An 11,490-nucleotide genomic window follows, 5' to 3' on the forward strand; every position below is an offset into this window, starting at 1 on the left:
TATATAGTACAAGTGATTATGACATAACAATAGAAATTGAAAGTTTAATCATATTCATTTTTTGTGTTCTCTATTTATATCATCATTATCATAATTATTTAGCATCTGCTTTCCATGCTGGTATGGGTTAGATGGTTTGACTGAAACTGGTAAGCTGGAGGGCTAGTTTGATATGGTTTCTATGGCTGGATGCCCTTCCTAATGACAACTGTTCCAAGAGAGTAATGGGTGCAGGAAAAGGCGCAGGAGTGGCTGTGTGGTAAGTAGCTTGCTAACCAACCACATGGTTCCGGGTTCAGTCCCACTGCATGGTATCTTGGGCAAGTGTCTTCTGCTATAGCCCCGGGCTGACCAAAGCCTTGTGAGTGGATTTGGTAGACGGAAACTGAAAGAAGCCTGTCGTATATATGTATATACATATATATGTATGCGTGTGTGTTTGTGTGTCTGTGTTTGTCCCCCTAGCATTGCTTGACAACCGATGCTGGTGTGTTTACATCCCCGTCACTTAGCGGTTCGGCAAAAGAGACCGATAGAATAAGTACTGGGCTTACAAAGAATAAGTCCCGGAGTCGATTTGCTTGACTAAAGGCGGTGCTCCAGCATGACCGCAGTCAAATGACTGAAACAAGTAAAAGAGAGACTAAAAGAGAGAGTAAAGAGGTGCTTTTTGTGTGCCACCGGCACAGGTGCATGTTACATGACACTGGCATCGATCTTGACTACAATTTCACTTGGCTGCACAGGTCTCCTCAAGCACAGCATATTACCAAAGGTCTCAGTCACTTATCATTGCTTCTGTGAGGTGCAATGTTCAAAGGGTGCTTTTTATATGCCACCAGCAAAGAAAATCTATTTTCAATCAAACATGCACATATATAGACACACATATGCACACAAATGTATGGATGTGAATAATAATTATTATATATATTTGTAGCTTTTGCAGGGAATGTGTTATATATGTTGTAAATGTGCAACTTTTGCATAAACTAAACCTTCTGCCCCTTAACCCATTTGCAAGTTCATGTACCCATGTATGAATATGTATATATTTTGGTAGTTTTGAATACATATACAACATTTATGAAATTATGTAGAGTGTTTATTGTAGAAAACAGCAATGTAGAATAGCGAATGAATCATTAATTACAACATATTGTACATATTAACAGTAATCAAATCTGTGTAATATTTGGTGAGTGATAAATATAATTTTCTCAGTTTCTTGTTATTTTGGCATTTTTATTTACATCCTCATTCTCTCACTAGCAACTTTCATCATGTACACTTTTCAACAATAGCTCCATCATTATTGATGACATGCGGGTATATCTATAATTTATTGATGATAGTAAACATTTCAAAACTTTGCATTATGATATAAACCAACTACTCGCTTGTAGCACTGGAACGTCATGAATGTCGAGTAGAACTTAAACAACCATCAAAGTTAGCTGAATCATATGACATCCGCAGTGAACCAAGATCAGTTGTGAGTATTAAATTTTGTTTTGCATGACATGTAAAAAATAATAGTTGTTTTTCAATTGCTTAAAAACAAAAATCAAATATTACAATGGACCACAAATACTCATAATACTATTGCTTTATATAGACACTGAAGTGTCAAATAAATAATGTTCCTGTGGATAAGACATCAGTATATCACATTACATTCTCAAGTGATCTAGAAATTATATAAGTGGAAGCATATAGAATTTAGTCTCTTACTCAGGACCAGTGATTCACCAGCAACAAATATGATCTCACAACTCACAAAGCTGTACAATTTCTACACTACCATATTTCATCTATGATATCACTTTAATTATGAATAGAAAATCTATGGAAAGACTTAGTGGGCTGTAGAATTTGAGTTGGTTGGATCAGCATATATAGAATGATATATATTTTGATTTGTAATAATGATAGTAATCTTAAGTTTAAGAAGGTTGATTACTAAACTCATGTTCATCAGTTCAAATCTTGTTTTAACCATTTTTATGTACCCATAGACAATTAACATTAATCTGCATACTTCAGCTTGCCTAACTGACAATACTTTATGGTTGAGTATTTACAAGTAGAATGAGCATATAACAGTAATATATATAAAGGTGTATTAAATATCACATATTATTAATTATTGATTTATTGAAATTATCTTCTACAAATAACAAAGAAATGCCTGACAGCAGTTGTAACTGACTCAGAATTAGAAGGGGACATGATCTCAAGAATCAAGAATTCTTTAGAATTTACAAAACACTGTTTTTCTCTGGAGACAACAGGGTGATTGTGAATACATGCTTCTGCATCTATAAGCTTCATCAGACTGCTTTTTCTTTGTTAATTGCATGGAATTCTTGAGATTCAGCATCATCATGATATTATTTCCCCTTCTTACTCTGATCATTTTTATATAGTATTCAATATAACATATTCACATTGATAAAAGCCATATTCATGCTAATATGAATAGTGGAGGTAAACACTGCAAATGATTATTATTATTATATAACCGTTCAATATTTGGCAAGATTGAGGCAAATTTCTACTGCATCATCTACTACATCTTTGTGTTGCTGGGATGTGTATAGCATTGTATGTTCTTTTCTGCTGTTGGGAGTGTGCAGACTCTTCCCAATACTGTATTGTGTTAGTCTTTTTGTTTTTGTTTTTTCTCTTGAGGTGTGGTGCAGTCTTGTTGTGTTACAGCTTGTATTGTGTGTTGAGTGTGAAATGCTTTAATTTTCTGGCTTGCTAGTGGAAGTTTATTTCACTGGGTAAAAGTCTGTCTTGTATTTGTGGGTTGTTTTGTTTTGGTTGTATTATTTGCTTTATAGTGTCTTGCATAGGATGTGGGCTGTTCCTAGCAGGACTATTTTTGGGACAGTGTGTAGTGTTGAGGATCCAGGTATAGGCTCTACGTTTTTGTTCATATGTTTTTTATCATGCCCATTGTGCCAATTATTATTGTTTTTACCTTCATGCTCCACATTTTGAATACTTCAATTTTGAGGTCTTTGTACTTTGACAATTTTTCCGCTTCTTTTTTGACAATATTTTGATCAGAAGGGACTGCAATATCTATCAGTAAGCTGGTGTTTTTTTCCCCAATCCTTGACTATTATGTCTGGGTGATTAGCTTTTATATCTTCGTTGGTTTGAACAGGCATATCCCAGATGATTGTGGTCTGGTCATTGTCTTGTACCTTGCTTGGCACATGCTTATGCCAGCTGTTATCAGTTTTGATGTTGGCATATTGTCCAATGGATATAACTGCTTACTTTGTTGTGTCTGTATATATATTCAGACTTGGTAAGGACTAAGCAGCCTGAGATGACGTAGTCAACTGTCTCATTATACTAGTTGCACATTGAGGCCTGTTTTCATTATTTTGTTTATATAATTTTGTAGTCAGGCATTGGTCTTGTGCAGCAAGAATCAGTCCTTCCGTTTTGGCTTTTAGTCCAGAGCTTTTGAGCCATTGTTGGCTTTTATTTAGGCTCACTTCCTCTCTGTCAAACCTTGCAGGTTATTGGCCATGAAGTGATTTTTCTCTCCATTTCTTGTTCAGTATCTTTTGTAATTCAGTTTTCATGTTTTTTGTCTCTTTGACCATTATGCTATGTTGACATCTGAGGTCAAGTGTAGTTTGTTTCTGTATTTTGTCGCCTCCTTGTGTATAGAGAAAAGCATTTTCTTTTTCTCATGTTGCTTTACTACATGCAGTAGTCTTCCACTCTTTGTTTCTAAGTATTTTGCTAGTCCAACTGTTGTGATTTTACTGTAAGTCTCTATCTATATCAGGCCATAGCCTCCTTCTGAGCAGGATAGATATATTCTGTCTGTGTCTGCTTTGGGGTGATGACTTCAGCACACTGTTAGTACATTATTTACATTTGAGGGATATTTGTCCTCATCTTGTTTGTTGTTAACACATTTCGGCTGATGTACTCTCCAGCCTTCATCAGGTGTCCTGGGGAATTTCAAATGAGGGTTCTCATTCCTAAGGTATTTTCACAATACTATTATTATTATTATTATTATTATTATTATTATTATTATTATTATTATTATTATTATTATTATCATTCAAGTCACTGCCTGGAATCAAACTCGGAATCTTGGGGTTAGTAGCCTATGCTCTTAACCACTATGACATATGCCCGTGGGCAATTAAGGAGGCTTATAAATCTAATATTTTCCTATCCTTCCTTAATACTAGTTCCCATATGCTGCTCATATCTGCACTAGGTCTGCTTAGGAGGTTATTATGTCCTAGCAAATATCCATCAAATGTAAATAATGTACATAATTCCTCATCTCTCAAATACAGAACTGTAACACTGTTAGTAGTTTTCTGATTCTTCTATCTAGGTTTCTCGATTCACTGATCTTCCAGTTTATTATGTTAATGCTGTAATTTATAATAGGTATGGCTAGTGTGTTTATCTCTATTATCTTATTTTTAGCATTAAGTTCAGTGCTTAATATTAGTCTAACTCTTTTGTAATACCCCCTCCTAATTTTTTCTTTCATTCTGTGTGTTGTATTGTAGCTGTTTCATCTGTTCCTAGATATTTGTACAAGCAGTTGTAGTCTAAATATCTACTTTCTGTGTTTATGCTGAGTGCAGTGTTTTCAGTGCTGAATAATTTGCCTCTTCTCAGTGTGACACTGGCAAATTTGTCCAACCCCATGGTCATTCCAATGTCATTGCTGAGACTCTGGACAATTTTGATAAGGTTTCTCTGTTCCGTGGTGCTTTTAGCAAAAAGTTTTATGTCATCCATGTACAGGAGATGGCTTATTTTTTGTCCATAACACCTATAACCCATGGTGGTTTCATTTAACAAGTTTGTTAGCAGAATCAGAGAAAGGCAGAAAAGCAGGGGTAACTGAATCTCCCAGGAAAATCCTCCTTCTTATGGGTATAGGGTAGGTTTTAATAACTTGTGAGTTATTTTTTAATGTTATACTGGTTTTCCAGTTTGCCATATTTAATATACTTTAGTAATGGTGGAGTTAACTTATTTGTGTGGAGAGATTCCAGCATCCATGAGTTTGGAACACTGTCAAATGATTTCTGGCAATCAATCCAAGTCATGTTCAGGTTTGTCTTTCTCCTCTTACAGTCCTATGTAATGGCTCAGTTTACTAGAAGTTGCTCCTTACAGCCATACATCCCTCTCCAGCACCATTGTAGTTTTCTAGGTGCTTTATAGGCCAGTTATAGATGACTGATGTTAGGGTTTTGTAGGATGTTGATAAGCATGTTATTGGTCTGCAATTTTGTGGGTGTACAGTGTTTTTGTTATTGGCATGGTTTGTGAATATCATAAACTCCCTTCCTTCTAGGAAATGACAAAAATGCTTCCCCACAAAATAAATAGCAAGTAATTCTCTTCCAAACATGCTATAGCGCATCCCAGCAGGCTTGAGATGATGGCAATAAAATGCCAGCAGTTGCAGAATTCCTTGGTCAGCTTGCTGTAATATGGCACCCACAGCTGTATCTGATGCATTTACCACAAGCAAAAGCTTTGCATTGGATTTTAGGTGTACTAACATTGAAACATTAGCCAGGGCTTGTTTAACAGTTTGAAAATCAGCAACAAGTGATGGGGAAAGGGTGATAACTTCATTCCTCTTCTTCCAATCTTTCAGCAATGCTGTAAGTGAACTCAATTTCTCCACACAATTTGGAATGAATCCATGATAAAAATTCGCCAAACTGAGGAAATGGTGAAGCTGCTTAAGAGAAGATGGAGAAGGAAGCTTCTGAATAGTTTGTACTTTCTCTGGGAGAGGACGAATTCCATTATATGGTCTAAGAATTCCAGCAATGCAGAACCAAACACACTCTTTGCTGGGTTGATTTTGACTTGATAATTTACATAAATGCTGAAAAAAGTAGTGTTAGATGCTGGATATGTTCTTCCTTTGTAGAACTTGTGATGAATAAATCATCAGTATAAGCATAGACGAAGTTGTGACCATAAATGACTTTGTCTATAAACCTTTGAAAGGTGCTAGTGGTATTCCACAATCCAAAAGATATTGAAAGGAATTCAAATGAACTAAAAGGAGTAGTAAGTGCAGTCTTTGGTATATCGTCTGGATTTAAAGGAATCTGGTGATATGCCTGGACAAGATCAACCTTAATAAAGACAGTACTACCAAGCAAGGTAGCAAGAAAAGTCCTGCAAGTGTGAAAAGGGTATCTGTCCAGGGTCGTAATAGCATTTAATCTATGATAATCCCCAACTGGCTGGAAATCCATAACTTCTTTGCAAACCAAAGAAGGATGAATAAGCCCCAACTGGAGCATGTGGTTGAATTCTGCTTTTGCAGCCTTGAGTTTATCAGGAGGAAGATGGCGGGGATAAGCAAACACTGGTGAACCATTGGTGTTGATAAGATGCCTCATAGAATGAACAGGATCAGTGACTGGGAAAGTTAAATTGGTAAGCTCCAGGAAAGAGTCAAGAAGTGAATGGTAGGTATCACCAGATACAACACTAAAAAGTACCAGGCTTACAACAAGAGCAAATGCTGGACAACCAGAAACTGATAACTCCATTAGGCTATCCAACAAATGCTGTTGGTGAACATCCATCAACAGTGAGAAGTGGTGGAAGAAATCTGCCCAGAGATTAGGATAGGGTAGATCAGCAATCACAAAACATCTATCCAAGGAGAGAGATATCTGCCCAAATGTGTCAATAGAAGAATTGTTGACAACTTGCTGAGAAATTCGAGAGAGAACAGACTTATCTGTTACAAACTTTACCGGCCAGATGCTACATGAAGTACCAGTGTCAACCATAAAATTCTTATGCAAGTTGGGGTCCAGCACAAAAAAATGCATGATTAGGGGCTGACGTAGTGGGAGCTGCTGACATGCTCAGTGTCTCCCTAGCTAGATTTCTTGACTTGAGGATGAACATGGTGACACACACTTGTGTGCTTTTGTGCCAAAATGTGCATGATACAAGTATACAGTCCTTGACGAAGAAGGAGAGGAATAACAACGACGACTGAATGAACGGATATGACACCAGAACTCTCGAGGTACACACATCTTTTCAATCTGTCTCGTAAATTGCTGAATTGCTTCCATAGTCGCATGCATGATTAGAAATAAGATCAACAGTAACTATATTAGACAATGCAGAAATGACTTCAGTGGAAGAGGTTTAGTTTCCAGAAAATTCCATTATTTTGTCAGCTGAAGTGGCTATCTGATCTGCAGTGCTGACTTCAACCATAGGAGCTAAGATGGCCTGGACATTCTGCAGGAAACATAAGAAGAATAACTGTTTTAGGAGAGAGCTGTCTTCAGGAGACACGTCTGAGGTTGCGAATGCGACAAGGAAATTCTGTGAGCTTTCTGTCACCCAAATGCTCATAGTTTACAAGGGTCTGGAAGCGGCGCTCAACTGAAAAGGATGTCCTGCAAAAAAACCTCTTGTTTGATTGAGGAATAAGTTGCATCCTTTGGCATATCTGTTATCAAATCTTTCAAATGAGTAGCCAAGGCAGAAGGAAACACACTAAGCAAAATGTCAAGTTGCTGTTGAGCTGACTGGATATTATTCACAACAAAGTATGCCTCTTCTTGCGCGAAGTACAAAGGAACATCTCCACAAAAGAGCGGGAAGGAAGAATGCTGCCTGTTGCTGTCAAGAAATGTAGACGAATAGAAAAATATCAGCATGAAAATCAATAGACTACCCAGGAAATTGAAGAAGCGAGGCTAGGTGAAGAGGAGGAAAGCGAAGCTATAGAGTACTAAACATGATGGTTGTAGCAGTAGCAGCAAGGAAGAACTTCACTATACTTGGTTGCTGGAGTCAGTGATGCTGTCACATCACCCCCGTGAGAAGACGAAGAAGACAATACCATTCAAAAGTTGAAAAAATAACTCACAACTATATAACTTCGTTTGCTGTCCACTTAAGTTGTTAGGTAAACTGACTGAAAAGATGTAGGGTAAGAAGAGACAGGAAAACGTTGACTTGACGCATAAAAACATTTTTTTCTTCTTTCGGCGTCACCATTTTAGTGAAGAGTCAAACATGAATCCAGTTTTGTTGTTTGTGTTATATTAAGCTGTGTATACATTGGCCTGACAAATAACAGTCTGTCAAAGTTTAGTTAACAAGTTTTTATATAACTGTGCTTTTACAAAAAGTGCATGTGAAATAGTAAAAGGTGTACAAACGTGGTTGTTTTATAGCTAGTGAAAATTAGTTGGTCAGTAGGTGGTTGGAGAATAAGCCAGTTAGCATTAATGGTTAAAGGTTCATCTTATGTGATTCATGCTGGAACAGAAGAGAGTAAGGAATGCACCAGCTACATAATGAGGTAACTGTAATGGCTGAGAATAAAGCAAGCCAACCTCTCTGAGAGCCAGGAGTCAAGAGCTCAGTCCAATGAGAGTTGCACCAAATAAGATAAGAGAGACTAAATGTCCGTCTTGAGTTTGTATATCTTTCCAGTAGAAATGCTATGTCGCAAAGACTGTTGGGAGTACAGTGCTCTCAAAGCACCAACTACCTACAACAGAATGAGGGGACATAACTCTGCTCTTTTCCTTTAATTATTATTTAACTATGACAATGCTTGCTCATCCAGTTTGGTGTTGATTCTGGCTCACTTATCAATAAATTAAATACTGCTGCTAAGTTGTTAATGGGTGTTGGTGAGGTGTTTCAACCAAAAGTTGAGGACCTTGTCTATCCCTGGAGCTTTCCAGTTGCTGGTACTCCTCAGTGTGTCCATGATCTCTTGGCCTGTGATGGTGGACCATATCTGTTGTTCAATTGTGTTCCTATCCTTTTCCCTACTAATCGATGGAGCATTTTTGTTGTGTTTTTTGGTTTGTTCCAAATTGCTTCCCAGTATGACTAAATCGCTGATGTTGTTGGCATGGCATCTATTGATATAGTTTTTTTTGTTTGGCTTTCTATAAAAACTTTTTATGTATATTTTGAATTCTCTATTTTATTGGAAGAAGCGTTCCCATTTTTCATGTGGCAAGTTTTTGCTGCTATACCCTGTTTAATTTTTTCTTTTACCTCCCAGGTATCTACTTTATTTTTTATGTTGCATTGTTTTGTTATATAAGCCTTTTTTTTAATTTTTCATAGTTGATCCCATTTTCTCTAATTCACAAAGTAGTGATGTCTTTCTTTTGTTTATGAATTTTATTTATTATGATCTGTTTCCATTTTGGGCTTTGAGATTTGGTTGGGACTTTTTTTTTCCTTGTAAGGGTCCAGTTTCCCTGGATATCACTACAGCTGTTGAGTTGATCAAGTCATTTACTTTGTTGGTATCTAGTGTATCTTTTGATATGGCCATTATTACTTGTAATGTTCTAAATTTTTTTTAGCATGGGGAGACGTTTATGCTGGTCTATATTTATTGACTGTATGATATGATGTTTAGTTCATTTACTACTACTACTACTACTACTACTACTACTACTACTACTACTACTACTCTTCTTTTATTATTATTATTATTATTATTATTATTATTATTATTATTATTATTATTGAGTGAGAGAGCAGTGCATGCCATCAAAGTGACACTGGGGTAAAATATACGAAGCCCAGTATACCCATCATGACTACCCGTCTGATAAGGGTACACCAGGCACATGCATCACAACCATATGTGCGCGACATGGTGATCTCATATCAAGATAAACAGCACATGACCTTGCAGGTGGGGCCCAGTTAGAATTTTCTTCAGGTTGAGTAGCCCATCCCGCTCAAAAGGTCCCTGAATAAGGGTTGTTTAAGGATGTTGAAAGAACCACCCATGTTTCCAGAGGTGAATTATTCAAACCCCAAAGAATCCCTCTCAACACATGGCTATGATGCTCCCCCACTACTTCTGCACGTGATCAGAGATGCACATATCGTCAGCCACTAAGGGACATGCTCAACTGGTTAAGGTCAAACAACTGACAAGCAAATCTGTGGTACTGAGCAGAATATTTGCTGTAGCCCATCTTTTATACCAAGACAAAACAATGTACATGATAACACTTCCAATCAGTTAAGATCAGAAGCCATGAGAGCCACTGCCTGGTACTGCATCAGGGCATTTATTATTATTATTATTATTATTATTATTATTATTATTATTATTACATTAGCTCAAAGCCACAAATTTGTGAGTTGTAATTTATAGAAGTAAGTTGTAACCTACATCATAATGTGAAGGCTGGCTGTAAAGTTCATAGGCTGACCAAGATACTCTCATGGAATGTGACCAAATGAGGTTTATTTTCCGACATAGTCCCTCTTGTGGTCAACACATTTCATTAAGCACAATGCCTTTTGCATCCCAAAAAACTGAGGCCACCACATTTCCTGCAAATGAAATGACCTTGACCTTCTTTAAAGCAAGTGGAGAAGAGGTGTTTCCACTGCATTGATTGTCTCTGGCTCAAAGTGATGAACCCAACAGTCACCCTTGGTCTGGAAATCAACTGGATCTGCCTCAAACGATGTCAGACTTTTCCATGGTATCATCAGTTTGGTGCACTTTTGATCAGGTATCAGAAGACATAGCACCCATCTAGCAGAAACCTTCATCATATCAAGTTCATTATGCAGAATATTCTCAACTCTCTCACAGAATGTGCTAATAGCATTGGCTATTTGATTTATAATCAATTGCTTGTCATTCATCATGTTGTGAACATGATCAATGCTTTCCTTGGTGGTGGCAGCTGAACACAGAATATATAGTGGCTAAATATTGCAATACATTTTGTCTGCCACAACTCTTACTCGACTCAAAGCAGCTGTATAGCATTACTGTTTTACATGTGTTTTACTGTAACATCTGAAAACTTGTTATTGCTTCACTCTAAACTAAGTACAAATCCTGAATGGTTTCAGTTTGTAGAACCTTATAAATTGAGCAGGTACCCTATATATGCTGTAAGATCTGTAGGTTCTTCTTGCTCTCATTACCATCTCTCTTTTATCCTAAAGTGCAGGTTTGGTGATCTTAGGAAAGGGTACAATTTAAACCTAAGATTTCTAATTAAAGAAGTTATGAAATATTCTAATTCTTTTTAAAACTTGCATTTTCTTAAACCTTGCTAATGTAATAATCAGAAAGCTCCATATAAAAGAGTATTGCATATTTATATTAAGGTACCTTTGAAGAATGTTCTGCCGCAACAACAATATCGTCAACCAGAAGATGATGAAGATGAAGAGAATTCTTCACCTGAAGATAACACCAGAGCTACAAAGAATAAATGGGATAAATTAAGGTAGATTTTACACATCAATTTTTAGTTGTCAAATTATACAAAATAGAAAATTCTTGCATGTAGATTTGTATATGTTACATATATGTGAACAAACTCTGTGTGTGCATGTATGTAATGTCTGGATTTTTATTTGTGGTAGTTACTCACTGGTCAGCCTTGATTTTTTTTTTAT

The 11,490-nt window shown here is 36.7% G+C and overlaps 1 protein-coding gene across 8 annotated transcripts in view; it reads left to right on the forward strand.

Moving 5' to 3' along the window:
• LOC115210218 (serine/threonine-protein kinase Nek4) overlaps window positions 1-11,490 on the forward strand; it is a 505,173-nt gene that overhangs the window by 418,492 nt on the left and 75,191 nt on the right. For all 8 annotated transcript variants that reach the window (XM_036502160.1, XM_036502161.1, XM_036502159.1 and 5 more), the window contains 2 exons: window positions 1,407-1,495; window positions 11,197-11,318. In XM_036502160.1, the coding sequence (XP_036358053.1) occupies window positions 1,407-1,495; window positions 11,197-11,318 (211 nt within the window). The remainder of the gene's footprint in view (window positions 1-1,406; window positions 1,496-11,196; window positions 11,319-11,490) is intronic.

The sequence above is a fragment of the Octopus sinensis genome, linkage group LG4 (assembly GCF_006345805.1).
Source record: "Octopus sinensis linkage group LG4, ASM634580v1, whole genome shotgun sequence".
Taxonomy (NCBI): Eukaryota; Metazoa; Mollusca; class Cephalopoda; order Octopoda; family Octopodidae; genus Octopus; species Octopus sinensis.